The sequence below is a fragment of the Symsagittifera roscoffensis genome, chromosome 10 (genome assembly GCF_963678635.1).
Source record: "Symsagittifera roscoffensis chromosome 10, txSymRosc1.1, whole genome shotgun sequence".
NCBI classification, from domain to species: domain Eukaryota; kingdom Metazoa; phylum Xenacoelomorpha; order Acoela; family Convolutidae; genus Symsagittifera; species Symsagittifera roscoffensis.
In genome coordinates, this window is record NC_087071.1 from 37,680,978 (window position 1) to 37,699,525 (window position 18,548).

At 34.6% G+C, this 18,548-nt stretch overlaps 1 protein-coding gene across 3 annotated transcripts in view; it reads right to left on the bottom strand.

Annotated features, from left to right (window-relative positions):
- Nucleotides 1-5,257: 5,257 nt before the first annotated feature.
- Nucleotides 5,258-18,548, bottom strand: part of LOC134855229 (uncharacterized) — a 31,682-nt gene continuing 18,391 nt past the window's right edge. For all 3 annotated transcript variants that reach the window (XM_063871688.1, XM_063871690.1, XM_063871687.1), the window contains exons 5-7: nt 14,989-15,181; nt 7,112-7,196; nt 5,258-5,998 (exon numbers count right to left, since the gene is read on the bottom strand). In XM_063871688.1, coding sequence (XP_063727758.1) covers nt 5,852-5,998; nt 7,112-7,196; nt 14,989-15,181 — 425 coding nt within the window. In that variant the 3' untranslated portion in view covers nt 5,258-5,851. The remainder of the gene's footprint in view (nt 5,999-7,111; nt 7,197-14,988; nt 15,182-18,548) is intronic.

Here is an 18,548-nt window from a genome sequence, read left to right on the forward strand (position 1 = left end):
AAGAAAAAAGTTACCGTTTATCAGCTTTTTTCCTCTGATTCTTTTTGTATGTGAATGAACACAACAAGTCGGTTTAGAAGTCATCGGCAAACTCCCAGCTTAGGAGAAGGTCGCTCTCATCTGTGTTTTCATTGTGAGATGAAGAAGTCGGGTCGGTTGATAAGTTATAAAGACATGATATTTTGTTCGTTCACTTTTTAGCTTCCAGTTTCGTAAATTTTGATGCTGGACCAATAATTGGCAACCCTTTAAAGTAGAAAAAAAATCCGACCATAGAAAATGGGGAGAGAACTCTGTATCCGGGTATGTTCTAGTTTTTTTTTTCTTTTTTTTTCGACGCAAAATTATCTACCACAAATAAAGATCGGACTGGGTTGAGTGATATATCAAATTAAAGCCCTCTCAGTCAAAGGTTCAAGATTCGAACATTATCAAAAAATTTCGAAAAAGTTTCCCTTAGGAATCAAAAACTTCAAAAGTTTGAGGAAAAATGTTTGAAAAATTATTCGAAAAAATTTCGATTTTTTTTTTGTTTTTTCGATTTTTTGTTTTTTTGTCTGCAAAAATTGCTTTCCAATTTGCTTTCCAATTTACAATGACTGACGATAAAGCCTCAGTTTTTTGCTCAGATTCCTTTATCATATCAAGTTGAAAAAACGACGCAAACTGGAAAAAAAAAGTTGTAATTTTTTAAGACTGGTCCGAGCATTATGTGCTACTTGCACAGTAACCGGCTATCGTTGTATCGTTTGTAATCGATTTAAGTATGATCCCAATACAACTTAATTTGCATGCTTTTATTTACGTCTTTTTCTGATCAAATCGATTCTAAATCAATCTTAATCCAAAGTCGTCAGTGCGGAAAAAAAACTAGCATATCATTTCCGCAAATGTACATTTAAAAAAAAACTTTTTTTTGACTTCATACTATATGAGTTACCATTCACAAATTGAGAAAAACAATTATATCTTTTCAATGTTGAAGCAAGCAAGCATTGTAAGACGAAAGAAATCTTCAAAATCATAGTTCTTACCTTTAACCTAGTCAACTCTTTTTTTTCCCACAAAAAACCACAAATTGCGGTCGGTGTTTTTGTTCTGCTTCGAAGCTTAATGCAAAAACAACCAGTGGAAAAAATTTGTTGGCGGATTTTAATTTTCTTGATCGTTCCGTTTTTTGTAACGAAAGTAATGAAATATTTGTGCTCGTGGTGGTTTTTTTTCTTCAGATAAATTTCGACATTTTAACAAGCCATTTTTGACGGATTTTTTTATATCATTCGGAAAGTGTTGTTGTCATGAGCTCAAATTGAAACAAAATTCCCTGTGATCCTTTTTGGTAAGTTTATAGGGATTTAAAGACTGCCTTTTTGGCCAATGTAAGACAATTAACGCGCAAAATATTTCGCGCTATTAACGCGTGAGCGGAAGCGGAGGTTTAATCCGTCTTAAAAACCGTTCCAAATTGATCGAAGGAAGCTTATTTGCCATAATTGGTTTGTTACTAGGAGCAAAATTTATCACTTTGTACTTTATAAGGCGTGTGGGGGGATGATTTTCACAAATTATCTCAATATTTTCTATAATTTTTTTTTCAATTCACTTGTTTCTTATTTATTTCATTTGTTATATTTTGTATGGCGTGTGGGGGGGGGGGGTTGATTTTCACAAGAAACTCAATTTTCAAATAGAAAAAAAACTTTCGTTTCATTTTTTACATTTAACTTTTTCGTTTTATTACTGCTCTTTAGTCGTTAAAAAGCAGACGGAACAATCAGGGCTTCGCTCTGATCCGTGTAGTTTTGTTGTTCCGACTTTCGATACGAAAGTAACGGAATATTTGTGCTCGGGATGGTTTTTTTTTTCTTCAGAGAAGTTTCGACTTTTTAACTAGCCATTTTTGACGGAATTTTTTTATATCATTCGAAAGCTATTGTTGTCCTAAGCTTGAATTTGAAAAGATATTTTACCTGTGATCATTTTTCATAAAGTTATGGGGGTTTAAAAACTGCCATTTTGGCCAATTTGGGACAATTAACGCGCGATAAATTCCGCGCTATTAACTTGCAAGCGAGATTTAATCCGTCTAAGAAATCGTTCCAAATTGGTTCAAGGAAGCTTATATAACATAATTGATTTGTTAATAGGCGCAAAATCTATCACTTTGTACTTAATATGACGTGCGGGGGGATGTTTTTACATAAAATCTCAAACTTTTTAGAAAAAAAATTTTTTTTTCTTATTACATTGAAATTTTTCATCTTATTAATGCCCCATAGACCTTAAAAGGCAGTCGGAACTTTCAGGGCTTCGCCCTGACACGAGCAGTCTTGTTCAGTTTTAATTTCAGCTTCGCTGATAATTTTTCCGAGGAAAGCAAGATCATTCACCAACCAACTGCTGGCTTTGAGAAACGAAATCAAGTTAACATCCTTTTATGCAGGTCAGATTAAAAATGGACTTTTCTTTGATTAAATACCTTTTTAACAGAGTTTTCAGTAGTTTAGCATATCCTGCACTTCTTGGGTTCTTTTTAGGCTTAGTTACCTTAAGAGGAATCATACTGTTCTTTACTGTTTATCGGCTGTTTTTTTCATCTGATTCTTCCTGTAATGTGACAGCAGTTATAACATTTGATTTAGAAGGAATCGGCGAAATCACATCTTGGTAGAAAGGACCAAAAAAATACTTCAATAGAATATATCTCTATTTTTGAAAATTTTGTTCTCATTTTATTCAAGAAAATGACACCAAAAAAGGTCCTTATTTTTACATACATCAAAGAAAAGACCCCAAATTAGAAACGAAAAGAACACAGAAAACTCAAGTTTGAGACAGGCTATGCTGAACTTCGGATACAACTTAAAAAATTTTTGTAATAGAATGAATGAAATAAAACATTATTAACTGAACCGTCAAAATTAACTGCATACTGCAAAAACTTAAAAACAAAACCCCGTAAAAAAACCTTTGATAGCTTTTATTAAGCTCCGCATTTTCTTTTAAAAAACAAAAACTTTTGTTTCCATTTGAAACTTTTTTGAAGCAGAAGGCATAGCGCGCTGATTAAACAGTAGGCTTTTTTTGAAAAAAAAACGCCCAAAAATAAATGAGGCCTAATTTGTAAAATAAAGCTCAATTGTTGCACAGAAGTTTTTAGTGCAAAAACGTAGCAACAGTGTTTTTTAATATGGCCATTCTACAAAAAACGTTTTCTTGAAAAACTCAAGGTCACCTCATAAAAACTCTAGATACGCGCCTGTTCAATTCTCTGGCAAATAGAATTGAAACTGTGGTGTCATTTTTGCTTTAATAGCGACATGATTAATCATAGAAAATGGAATCAATCTTGGAAAAATCTGGGCGAAGTTTTGATCAAAAAAGCATCCCATCTAAAACTTACTGGATCAAACTCCTATCATATCTTCCCTCCATCGAAGCTGAAAAGGGTGGAGTGATGTTTCATTTATCCAATTTAGTTGAAATATTGGACTGTGGCACATTCCGTTCAATGACAGATCTCGTCCCATTTTAATTTCAACATATTTCGTCTCATTTCAAAGCGTACACAGATTCCGTCCCACAAATTTCGATATGGGATGATAGGGTGTTGGATAAGGGACAAAATCTGTGTGGGACGAAATCTGTTAATTAAATCAATAGGACGAAATCTGTAGTATACGAAATATCGAAAAATTGAGCTTGGTGGTCAGCTCAGATAATCCGATGATCCGACAAAAAAGACTCACAGCAGATCAACTAGTCACCTTGCCTTAATTTCACGCCCCAACTGCTTAGGAAAAACATAAATAACCATAAGACACTACCGATCCAAGAAAAAATTCTATAATGATCAAGTGTTGATGAATTTATCCATAATTTATCCCGTACTGTAAAAATTAATTTCCCTTGAGTCAATTAGCATACCAGACACAGAGTTGTAATTGTTTCATCCATATGTAACAGTTTGCAATTCCAACAAGACCGCTCGTATCAGGGCAAAGCCCTGAAAGTTCCGACTGCCTTTTAAGGTCTGTGGAGCAATACTAAGATGAAAAATTTCAATGTAATAAAAAAAATTTAAAAAAATTTTTGAAAAAATTTGAGATTTTATGTAAAAACATCCCTCCACACGTCATATTAAGTACAAAGTGATAGATTTTGCGCCTATTAACAAATCAATTATGGCATATAAGCTTCCTTGAACCAATTTGGAACGATTTCTAAGACGGATTAAATCTCGCTTACGCGTTAACAGCGCGAAATTTATCGCGCGTTAACTGTCCCGAATTGGCCAAAATGGCAACCTTTAAACCCCCATAACTTTACGAAAAAATGATGACAGGTAAAATATCTTTTCAAATTTAAGCTCAGGACAACAATAGCTTTCGAATGATATTTAAAAAATTCGTCAAAAACGGCTAGTTAAAAAGTCGAAATTTGTCTGAAGAAAAAAAAACCCACCCCGAGCACAAATATCCCGTTACTTTCGTATCGAAAGTCGGAACAATAACTAAAAAAATTAATAACATGGTAAAAATGTCGATGTGCAAAATAAAATTGCATTGAAGCAAAAGAGATAAGTTTTATTTCGGTGTCGGCGGAATTTCATTGTTGCGGTTTTGATAGGCTGAAAAATTTTTTGTTCCAGTGACCGAGTCAACTTTATCTCTCCTACACTGGATTGGGTTGGGGGAACTTTCACTTGGTCAGCTGTTCCAAATAAAATTTAAGCCAAAATTTGAATATGCTTTATCGCTCAATGCAAATTGAATTGACATAAGATAAAAAATAAACGGTAGATCTTAAAGCATCACCTGTCAATTTTTCAAATTTATAGGAGAAATTGAGAAGATCATGTCTATCTTTGTTTACAAAGAATGATAAGACTAATTTCGCGGCAGGTTATGACGCTCAACCCAAAAAGCCACTGAGTGATAGCAAAAAAAACTCAAAATTCATTAGCATTATATTCGCAGCTGAAAAGTTACACAATAAACGACCTTGAAGTTGTCAAATGCTTGAGAAAAATCAAAACACTCGTTTTTTATACGGCTATTGCACTTCGCTGATAACGCTACGAGGCTCATTCAAACGACTGTCACATTCAAGTTGTCAGAAAACCTACTAAAGAACACCAAAAACTATGCTATCTGTTTTAATTTTGTTTTCTGATTTCTTAAAACAAAAGTTTGAAAAGTTTTTTCTGCGCTGCTTTTTTTTATCTACTAAAGCTCAATTTCGAGGACAAAGTGGATTTTAAAAAAGGTTCCAATTTTTATTTCAAGCAATTCGTGCATGTCAAAATGAAAGATTTATCACATATCGTTAATGAATTCAAGACCCTGAGCTCAATTACAATCACAACAGAATTGCTTTTTGAATTGTTACAGCACAAAACATGGTTTATAATTACATCTACTATGAATAAATGCTTTCCTCTTAAAGCAACTTCAATTACCAAAATCCTGGTCTGGGATTTGAGGAAAATTTAAAATTTTGATTGAAATCACTGCTTGCCAGAAATTATTTTTTAAATACATCGTATAAAAAAGTACAAAACGAATACTCTAGAATTTGTTGTAGAATTTGTTGTAAATCGATTCAGCAAGATCGTAAAATTTTGCAAACAAATCAAACATGCGCCAATATTTGAGTTAGTTTTCGGTTATTAGCTCCTTTTTTCAATTTTTTTGTCAGTTTAAAACTTAAAGCGGAATTTAATCATAAACATGATTAAAACAATTTAATCTAATCCTCTCTTTCATGAAGTTTTGCGACAAGGTATTGCATCACACCCCCTTGTCAGATTTCATACGCGTCCTGTTCTCTCTATGCACCCCCCTTCGCCTCAATCGAATCCTATGCCCCCAATGTTGTGTTCCTGCTGTTCGGCTCTCTGCATGTCTCGCTCCCGCTCCTCCTCCACGATCAAGTCCGTGAATCTTTTCCTCACCCAACGGGGAGCCTTGCTAAGACTGTCCCTCTCCTGGCGCACCTGGAAGGGGGGAAATTTTACAACTAAATCAGTCTGAAAACTTTTCACGCACTTTTGAAAAGATTGAAAGCTCGGTTTTTTTTTCAGTGTTAAGTTTTTCATCTAACCGCTTGTTTTTTTGGCGGTGGGGAGCGGGGGGATTGGGGGGGGGGGCAGTTGTGAAGCAAAGTCTTAAGTGAAAATAAGATCCTCAAAACAAATTAAAAAATTATTCTATTATTTTAACATGAAATATTGATTATAAAATCAAGTAAAAGACTGCTCGTATCAGGGCGAAGCCCTGAATTTTCCGACTGCCTTTTAAGGTTTATGGAGCAGTAATAACATTTAAAAAAATTGAATGAAATAAAATAAAATGAAAGTTTTTTTTCTAAAGTTTGAAATGTTTCAAACCCCCACAAAATCATCCCACCACACGCCATATAAAGTACAAAAAGATAGATTTCGTATTTCGTTCCTTGTAACAAATCAATCATGGCAAACAAGATTCGTTCAACAAATTTGGAACGATTTATAGGACGGAGTAAATCTCCGCTTACGCGTTAATAGCGCGAATTATATCGCGCGTTAATTGTCCCAAATTGGTCAAAATGGCAATCTTTAAACCCTCATAACTTTACGAAAAATGATCATAGGTGAAATATCTTTTCAAATTTAAGCTCAGGACAACAATACCTTTTGAATGATATAAAAATTCCGTCAAAAAAGGCTAGTTAAAAAGTCGAAATTTGTCTGAAGAAAAAAACCCACCCCGAGCACAAATATTCCGTTATTTCGTATCGAAAGTCGGAACAATAAATTATTAATCACTTTTATCTAACAATCTGTGCCTTATATGTTATAATATCCAGAAGAAAAAATTTTGAAACACGATTACTTTGATTTAATTTTATCCAGAAAGACATAGAATATGATGGGTGAATGCCCAAAAATTTTAAAAGCCTCCATTAATTATTTCTCCTTCTGACGCTACCCTGCAAGGTTCACTCAATGAAACATCTTGAAAAACTTTTTTTATCATATCTGCACAATAAATTTTAAAGACTTCCCTGTTTTTTTGCAGAAGTCAATATGTGGAAAAATATTTGAAGAAAATTCGAAAATTTGTATTACCTGTTGGTGGAACTTGTCGAGGTGGTGCAACACTAGTTCTATGCTCGCCTCACTCATCGAAGACTGCAGCTGCACTTGCACGGACCTAGAAACCCACACACACTAATTACACTGAACATCTCAAGTGTTTTACACCCAAGGTGGCGCTAACATATCAAAAAAGTAATTTTACTTCTGTAAAAGTGAAGTTTCGCGGCTTATCTCTCTATAATGCTCGCTTTACTTGCTCAAAACTGAACTGAACTTAAAGCCAAACTTTGTCATTACTGCAACTATTTTTTAAAATTTTCTTGTCCTTCCAATCACGACTGCATGGGCTTTAATTCGACTCATCCGATGATTCTTTGTGGCAACTGATTTTCGTAAGGTGACAACTTGCAAGAAAAGATAATTGCAAAAAGTACAACTCGTGTAAATTATCTAATAGGATGACTCGCAAAACGCGATATTTCGCAAATAAATGGTAAGATTTTTACTTAATTAACCTTAAACTAAGAACCGTAATCCCCCACTAAATATCCGTTGAGTTTATACTTAATTCTAAACAAGTAATTGGGAGAGACAAGAGTCTTTTTGTTCGTTTAACACCAAAAATTGATTCGAAAAATTGAATGCATTTATTGGTAAAACATCATTTAGTTTCAAAACAATTTCCTACTTATTTCTACAGGAAGATATTATACGTGGAACTCTACAAAAATATCCACATTTCAAACCAGCTGTATTGAACCAGTTCAACAATGCGATAAATGGAAATCAGAAAACCAATAATTCGGTCGAAGAATCGCATAGAGCTATATAATAAGTAAAGGAGTATGTCATCCCACTCAAAGTTCCTTAACCAAATACGGAAGGAGCAAACTTTAACCGTAATTTGCTTTCTTCGGTTCAAATCCGAGAAAGCCTTACAAATGTCCTAAATATGAACTGTTGCAACAAAAGATATCATAAAGTCCTAAAAATTTTCTATAAAAAAATCTAATTATGCAGCTGAATTTTCTTTCAATTACCTTTGATCAGTAAAGTCCCTTTATATCAAAAAAACTCTAGACGCCTGAAAGGCTTTGAAGTTTTATCGCTTTTTTGTTTCACATTTAGGTTAAAGGAAAACTTAAATTTTCCGAGTTTTTAACGAGTTGTCTTTATTTGCGAGTTGTCTTTTTCTTAAGAGTTTTTGAATTTTCTTCAAGTTGCCTTTTGTTGCGAGTTGTCGCGGTACCCCTGATTTTATGTGGAAAACAAAAAAAAACAACCGAATACAAATTTCGGTCCTCCCCATTTTCAGAACAAAACAAATTGGAACAAAAAGTTGGAGCGAAGTGAAATTAGAGAACCAACAAATCTCAGTTTGTACTAAGATCTAAAACAGTATATATTGTAGTCGGTAACAAAGGAGCCTTATCTGCATGTCGCATCTCGTTTGATAAACTTCCCTTTTCATCTGCGAGGTCATTTGACATTTCATTTGGGCAAACGTTGGACGTACTACACCATATGAGAGCATAACTTCAGATTTTTTTAACTACCCCCTTCCCCTCCCCTTGCAAAAGAGGTTGATTCGCTACTTCGCTACTAGGTCCAAAATCTATATATGATTAATCGTTGAATTATCTTTTATAGGGATGGCAGTTCGGTTCAAGGCACCATAGGGGGGGATAGTAAAAGAGATCTTACTCTTCACTATCACATCAAGAATTAACCGATCTCCTTTTAAATGTACAGGAGATTCCAAATAATGATATAGGAGCAACTAGCCAGTCAAGAAGTAAACGCACGAAGTGTCTGATCAAATTTCTCGATAAGCATGACAACAAACTCGATAAGCATGGCCACATGGGTTGAGGTCCGCGACTTTTGTCCAGACATTCGCGGCCAAAAGTAGCCATTCATACGCTTTAGCAACCAAAATTATCAGTAGCATTTTTCGCGATCAAGGCGGAGATGGCGCAAACCGACTTTTGCAACCTTTATTTGATATTTCCTGACTTTCGCTACCAAATCTTACAACTTGCAATTTTCAACGACGAAGATTGAGACGGGGCGACCCAGGGAAAAGCGCAATTCACAAGCGTTGTAATCCGGAGCACTAATGTCACAAGAAATCGCTCAGAAAAAAAATTAATCATAAGATTTTTTCTTGTTTCTGAAAATACGAAGCTTCCATATTGATGTATAAGAATTTCTTCTGTTAAGGACTTTTCTTCAGTAGGATATTGCTTCTCGAATTTTTGAGATCAATCCAATCAGATTAATTCTTTTTTTTTGTTTAGACTTTCACAGTTGCGCCAATTGGAACCTGATATAAACTACATTTTATGATTGGATAAATTAGATTTTTTACCACTGTAAAGTATTTAATATTAACCAATCATGATCCATCTAACTAACAACCCACTTATTTGTAAGTGCTGAAATTACTTGTAATTTCAGCACCAGAGAGATTTGAATTTAACTTAGAAATTAGTTGCCTCTCCAAAGGAACTTCAGCAGCCGCAATAAACCAGTATACCCTAGATCTATTGAGCCTAGCAGAGACTAGTTAAACAACCTGAGACTAGATAGTATAAGAGTAAGATTAGGATCGGTATTAGACTAAGAAGTTGCACGAATCTACGTTGACACACTTTCAAGACGAACCTATTTCTGGGATACCGCAGTCCCATGTGGATCAGAAAATAGCCACAATGTAGTACAACTGAACCCTGATGAAGATACCCAAATATTGACCTACAATCAATTGGAATATATTCAAAATCCGATATCCAACATCACATTAGAACACAACAATTCCAACAATTATTAACACAAATGGACACTATACAAAGACAATCAATTGACCAAAACTTACGCAAACTTGCCGAAACCGCAGGATTTGCAGACATCTATACGCAAGACTATAGCGGATATTTTAAAGACATTAAAGACTATATATATCTAAACGGTGAAAAATACCGACCACAAGATATCCCACCTTTAAATATTTTTAGCTTTGTTACACTCAAAAATGAAATTCTTGATTTTCTAGGATGGCCCTATTACATCTTAGAAAAACTAACTATTTTATACGCAATGTTTAACTTTATAGGATTTCTTTTTTCACTCTTAAAAGGAATCTACAACACATGCGCTATACACACACAAGTAAATAGACAAGCAAGTGTAGCACGCATACTATTTGCAGGATTTTTGGGAATTTTTTCATCATAAATAAACAAAATTCTTTTAGACGCACAAATAAAAGAATACAACACAAAAATAGCAACAAGACAGAACACATATGACGAAGAACATAACAATGTAGACATAACGCCTACAGCACCACAGTTACCACCCCTACCACATAACCATCCATTATCACTAGTCCCACGAAATTTTCGAAATTTAGCAATAACACATAATCAAAATTTTAGACCAACCATATCACAAAGTCCCATTCAACATATAATGACACACCATTCACTAGATGAAAATACATATGAACAAATTATAGAACAACCCCATACCACCACTTTTCAGTCTCAAAATAACAATTTTTTTAGCCCACGATGAGCCGACAACTTGGATCCCTACACCGCTCAAATTCCCACCCAACCAACCTCAACATTCCAATTACAATAATTCCACTTTTTGCTTTCCCGCCACCCGATTTCCCAACCAATAATATAACATCAGGCATGAATTCAGACACTAATTCACATATCTCAGTTTTATACTCCATTTCACAACTCAATAACCCAAATATTGAAACCCCTGATGAATTTGCAGACTCTGAACCATCTCCATCCAATAATTTTCAAACCAACCCCTCAGTTTTTTCAAAACCCCCTTTTTAACCAATCCCACCAAATAACCCACTACCATCCATTTCTACACCCTCTTATGCTTCACAAGTCACCCCAACCTACTCTTCACTTCATTCAGACCGATCATCCAATTCTCCAGACACCCCCCAAATCTCCCAAGAACTAGATAATTTTATCACCCTACAACAACAACCCTTCCACCTTGACACCCCCACTATAAACCAGATTTCATCCATAATAGAATCATCAAACCCACCTACTCCTACACCCTCTTCAGCTTATACCGCATCATTAGCACCATCATCCACATCCACCGAATCATCAATTAGCACTAATAGAGCTTACCGCACTTTCAAAAGAAAATTCCCAAACCATCCATTTCCAACAAAACCATAAACAGCCCGTGAATATATTAATCATCCAAATCACACTAACACGAAAGATTTTTTAGCCATCACCTTACCCTCATTTCCACAGTATACTTTGAATACCCCTAACGACACTAACGACACACGTAGTTTTGTAGATGAACAAGTTTTAATGCCTACACTTCATTGGACATCATATTATCATTTTACTAACCCCCTTTGCCTACCTTTATCTAATACTCACATCGATATAGAAAGAAATCAAGATATGCTATATCGACTCACTACACAACTAACACATAGACAATTTACTTATATAGGATATAAAAAGTCACTAAAAACATACACTGCACCCCGAGCTAACGAATATACGCTAGAATATTACGATCATAACATCATCCGAGCTAACCAAGACCAATTTTTAGATGATGACCGTTTCGCTAACCCACAAATCACAGAAAAATTCTTCATCAAAACACCATATGTATTTACACTCAATATATTTGATCGCAAATTCGATCACATCATTTCTGAAGCACTAACCGACACACAAGCTTACGAAAGTTTTAAAGAAAATTTTCAATTATTTTCACTAACCTTTCATTTTCTTGCACCACATGAACGAGATTTGCACTGCTCACACGACATTATGTTACGCACTAAACAAACCCACATATATACATATTATCGCTTCATACAAAATCACTTTGATCTACACACTCCATCAAGACAACCACACCACCGTTTTCAATTTATTAACTCTAAATACACTTCACCATTTTTTCTTAACTTCACATATTGCATCAAAGATACTAACCTTCACGGTATTCTTCGCAATTATGATCCCATAACCCAAATGTATATTTTTTGTCCCATCACGAAGACCTTCAACGCAGAAGAATCCAGACCCTTCCTTATCCCACATGAATTTATTCAACCTATAGAAATCCCGATATTAGAATTCATCCACAACACTAAATACAATCACAAATTATATAATCTCATCCAAAACACACCTTATGAGTTTGCAGTTGGCACTGAAGAACTAAAAACCATTAAAGCACTTCAATTGCTTTGGCCACTGCTTCAAACTAAAAACATCCTTCGCATACTAGCAAAATTACTAACTAATTCCGACATAATACACGACATCTTCCCCCACGGTTTTTTCCCCGACGACTAACAGTAAGTATAATTTATACATATTCTTAACTAATAAATTCAAATTAAAAAACTAACTATTCTTTATCCATGTCTTATTTAGATTTTTAGTCTTCATCCCACGATCATCTGCAAAATACACAAAAGAAAAATAAAAAATAGAAAACTTCTTCAAATTGTTCAAAACTCTATTAATATTTTGCACCAGCTAAATTAAATAAAATTCATACCAATGTAGTAAATTAATTTATAAATTGTTTCCCCACAAGCAGTAAATCTCATAATAATGAAAATTTGTAACTTAATTTTTCCCAAAAACTAGCAGTAAAATTGAAATTCTATGTAGTAAATTGATAAAACGAAAATGCAGTACTAACCTTTTGATATTTCTATTCACTCGCACAAAAATTCTATCCAAACTCGCACAGCTCGCACACGAAGAATTGTTTAAATAATGAATTTCAGTTTCAAGCTTTCACACTCAACAACTCTAACACACGATAACACGTTTCTAACTTTCCTTTAACCCGGTTGGAAAGGAATTATATACTAAACAAAACTAACCAATGCAGCTTACTAAACACCACAAATCATAGAATAACAGCATGACTAAGAAAAGGAAACCAACGGTACCCAAACCGGATTAACCCAGTTTAAAACTGGATAATTTATTCTTTTGAAGACTATTATAAAGTCTAAGAAAGAAATAATAAAACACAAAAAAGTCGAAAGACAAACCCATACCAAAAACAATTTGATTTTTGGAAAAAGGACACAACCAACGAAACATAAGAAAAACCACAATAAACCCAACATAAAACGTTATCACATAACAGGACCTCTCACAGAAACCGCACGAAATCATACTCCCACTCCTGGCCTAACCCACCAGAGAGGACGTCCTGAGCATGCTCTATAGCCGGCCTAACCCACCGCGCTACATCCACGCTTTGTGACCACACTCCTATTTTTAATAAGAGGTACTCAAGGGTGAGTAACTCTTCAAAATAACCGAACTAAAACAAAAAGCTTTTGTGAAAACAACTAACCAAAATCATAATTAAAACACCAAACTAATAAAAAATTTATAAAATGTAAATTACACCTTGCAGTATATAGATCAGCATACAACACCAAAGACGAACATCCAAAGACAAAATGACCCCACTACACTCGAAAATAATGGCCAACCACAATCAATATGCCGCCCACAATCACAACTCAAAGGATTTAGAGTACGACTTGACTTCGCAGAAAAGGACTTCATTGAACTAGACCAATGACCACCTCGATGTTCAAGTATACGTACAGATCCGAGTAACCAGGCATCCCCTCCACTCACAATCTCCACGCCATTCCCAGACAAGGTCAACCCAAAAGAAGTTCTCTACACGAAACAGAAAAACCTGTCATAGCCAACCATTCTGAAATCAGATTTGAGTTTGTTGCGAAAACCTAGTCGTTGTCATGAGAAGACACAGCGATTGAACCTGGAACTTCTCTAACAAGAGAACCCAGAAGACTTATGATGTTCACCAAATACCAACGTCCATCATCCATCCTTTGAATTGCAGAAAGACTATTCTAAAAAACTCTGTAAACCCGGATGGGTGGAACCTGATATAAACTACATTTTATGATTGGATAAATTAGATATTTTATACGCAATGTTTAACTTTATACGATTTCTTTTTTCACTCTTAAAAGGAATCTACAACACATGCGCTATATACACACAAGTAAATAGACAAGCAAGTGTAGCACGCATACTATTTGCAGGATTTTTTGGAATTTTTTCATCATCAATAAACAAAATTCTTTTAGACGCACAAATAAAAGAATGCAACACAAAAATAGCAACAAGACAGAACACATATGACGAAGAACATAACAATGTAGACATAACGCCTACAGCACCACAGTTACCACCCCTACCACATAACCATCCATTATCACTAGTCCCACGAAATTTTCGAAATTTAGCAATAACACATAATCCAAATTTTAGACCAACCATATCACAAAGTCCCATTCAACATATAATGACACACCATTCACTAGATGAAAATACATATGAACAAATTATAGAACAACCCCAAGACCCATTTAATGTGCAACTTTATATCAACAATTTGTCGACAGAATTTTGGTAATTACAGACATTCGCGACCCTTGGCACGAACTTCACGACTGTTTAACCAGACTTTGGCAACTTTACCCCTCCAGACTTTATCGAGCAAACTTTGGTTTGTGGAACGACTTTTGAATTTTTGACACTTTGGAGCAATTTTGAGCGGTAGAGAATTTAAGCTACTTTGTTTGTGGAATCCAAAACAGCAAAGAAGATCAAAGAAAAATAGCAATGTTGCGGATTCCGCGGCAAATCTGATTTCGGCCTGTTACGAAATCCGCTTACAATTCAACAAACGCACAGTTTGGCCCGTAATGAATCTTGATCCACGACCCGGGCACGTTAAAAAAATGTTGCTTTGGGTCAATTTTATTGCAACGCCCAGTAAGATTTGTCTATTAATTATAAGCGTACCTTATATGGTTAGCTAGGTGAGTGTAGTTCATGGCCATTCTCTCGTAGTCAGAAGACATCTTAGTGAGAGACAGAGACTGTCTCAGTGCCAGCCAGGAGAGAGTGAGTATTCCGAACAGAGTAGTCACCACTAGCATGCCCTTGCTACCCCCACACGAAGAGCTATCAGAGGCACCCTTCAGTTCAGAGTATCCTGGAAATAAAAAAACTTTCAATGAGAAATATTGAAAGAGGAGAGGAGATTGCTGTACAAGTAGCACAAAATGATCCGCTTGCAGTTTTCATCCAAAAACATTAGCTGATTGAGACAAATTTAAAAACGTTTTTTGTTGTCGATTTCGCTCAAACATTTTGTGTCAAGAGAGCTACTAAAAGCTAGGCTGAGAGCAAACTGGCGATGGCTTCATTCATAAAACCCAAAAGATATTAATGTTAGTGCAATCTTTAGTATAGATTTGTCCAAAAACAAAAAATTAAAATCCGAATAAAAAAAAATTTCAGATGTTTGGTGAGTATTGGTCGAATTAAGGCTTAAAGAATTAAGTCTGACAATAACCCATCTAAAGATTTTGGCATTGTTGTGATTTGTGTTTTATTTTTTGTATTTTGACCTCTAGTTCTTCATTAGATACCTGTTAATTTCTGTCAATTCGAAGTCTATTGGACTTCGCGGCCTTTATCTATTCTCTTTAAAAAAGACAGTTTTAATTCAGTTCATTCTGTTTTAGTCTTTAAGCCTTAGCTTAGTTAATCTAAAGTATACGAGTGGTATTTGAATACTTTTTATTAGGCACCTTATTCTACAACTGAAATGAACTACTTCATATGCTATGGCTACAAGAATAGTCGCAGGGAAAAAATCGACAATTTTTGACTGATGAACATATTTTTAAGTATCAATTTTTCAATTTTTCACAAAAACCGAAATCCTTCCAAAATTTGGCTATCAAACAAGCATCCAAGGGCAGATATAGCATTTTTTCTAGGGGGCGGATTTTCAAAAATTTTGCTGACCTTTTATTTTTTTAGGCCGACAAAAAAAATTAGAGGCGTTTTAGGCACTTTTTGGAAAGCTCCCCCCTCAAAATATGTATAAATTGGCGCCAGAGACGCCTTTTAAAATTTTAAGTGTCCGTCAGCCACAAATGGATATCTTAAAATAGTGCAAAAGGGGATCAAAAATTTTTCCGACTCAAACTTTGTTGGTCAATAATTTTTTCGATTTTGGTAACGAAAAAAAACGAAATGTTTGTGCTTGAGGTGTTTTTTTCTTCAGACAAATTTTTAACTTGACACATTTGACGGAATTTTTTATGTCATTCAAAAAGTACTGTTCTCCTGAGCTTAGATTTGAAAAATATTTCACATGTGATCATTTTTCTTAAAGTTATGGGGGTTTAAAAAATGCCCCTGGGGGTTTTAAAAATTGTCGCGATATATTTGGCGCTATTAACGCGTAAGCGGAGATTTAATCCGTCTTAGAAAATGTTCCAAGTTGGTTGAAGGAAATTTATTTGCCACAACTGATTCGTTACTAGGAGTAAAATAAAATCTATCACTTTGAGTTTTATATGCCGTGTGGAGGGATTATTTTTACAAAGAAAAACTCAAAAAAATTTTTTGTTTGTTTTATTACCTTTATTTTTAGACATTTTTACTGCTACATAAAAAATATTGAAACTATGATAAAATTGTTACATTATTGTCTTGATATTTCGGTATCAGTATATGGGGGTTTGTTGAACATCCGCCGTGATTTGGAACAATTAAAATAATGTATTAAAAACCGACGAAATTAGAGACGAATTTGGAAGGGACAATTTGGGTTTTAAAAAATAATTTAAAAATCAAATCTAGAAAAAAACAAGACTGCTCGTATATCAAGGCAAGGCCCTGAATTTTCCGTTTGTCCCTTAATTAAAATCGAACGGTTTTAGGGAAACGAAAATTTTGAAAACATTCACCATTTGGACAATATCAAGGAGTAAAGTTTTGAGGCGTACGAAATTATAACGACCAATTAGCTAGCCTCAATTCAATTTGGAACGAATGGGTTGTGCGGGATAATACGCCACTCATAAGTAATTTGCGTTATGCTCTCAGCATTATTATTAAACTCTTCAAAGGGCGCATAATACAGTCCAGAACATGGCAAATTTGGCAATTTTCAAACCCACAGAACTTTACAAAAAATAATTGGAGGTTAAATATCTTTTTACACTTGAACTCAGGATGTCCATATTTTCAATGGGGCATAAAAAATTTCGATGAAAATTGTTATTTCGATCGGTTGACTGATTAAAAAAAAAGCACACCGAACATAAATATTCCGTTTTCTTCGAAAGTCGGATCAACAAATGCTTGCCATGTTTTGCAACTGTCCTTTGAGGTTTTTTAACTACTGCAAGGTTTGCCTTCCAAGTACCCAGTGTATTGAAAATTTTATTTGGAAATTCGTCAGATGTAAAGATTTAAAGTGGCTTTGAGTTCTAAAAAATTCCATTACCCACGTATTAACAACAAACTATTTAAAATCAGAGTGATAAACTCAATTGGTTCCCGTCCAAATAGCAATAAAAACGCTCTTAAATTATTCATCACTCAGCGCAGTTTATTTCCTCAACGATAAGTGGGCACTTCAAAAATTTCACTGCCATATTAAAGCATTGTCAGACTACCTTTGAGAGTGAAGAAATTAATGACGTAAAGTGTTTTTTAACCAAATTTGACTATAACAACAAAAACTCTTAGCTCTCCGCCATATTTTGATTTATAAAAAATTATAAGTTATTTGTTTTTTTTTAATCGAAATATGGTGGGGGGAAGACCTGAAACAAGCAAAAACGTGCGTTTGAGTCCCTGAAACGCACGTTTATGAATGTCTCAGGTCTTCCCCCACCATAATTTGATTAAAAAACCAATTTATAAGTATTTGGTTTTTTTTCTATCAAAATATGGTGGGGGAAGAATTGGGGAGAAGCATAAACGTGCGTTTTAGGCCATGAAACGCACGTTTATGCATGTCTCAGCTCTTCCCCTACCATATTTTGATTTAAAAACCAAATACTTTATAAATTGGTTTTTTAAATCAAAATATGGTGGGGAAGACCTGAGAAAAAAAAGAAAAATAAAATCGAAAAATCAATCGGTGTTCTAATTCTTTTTTTTAAATTTTCATATTGCTCAATTACTCTGAATAAGGTGCTCTCTTCAAGTCTGGAGATTGAAATATATAGTTAAACCAAATTGTCGTTAAAACCCATGTAGAATGGAATTGAGAGGTGAATTGGTTTGCACTGGCTCTTTTTGAATGAAAAATTTTGCTGCCACCGTTTTTAAATCCAATTCATGGCTGAAAACCAACCCAAATGACAACAAAAGGCACGTTTATGCATGTCTCAGGTCTTCCCCCACAATGTTTTGATTGAAAACCAAATACTTCATAAATTGGTTTTTTTAAATCAAAATATGGTGGGTGAAGCACTGAGACATCCATGAACATGCGTTTTGTTGTCATTTGGGTTGGTTTTCAGCCATGAATTGGATTTAATTCAAAAATG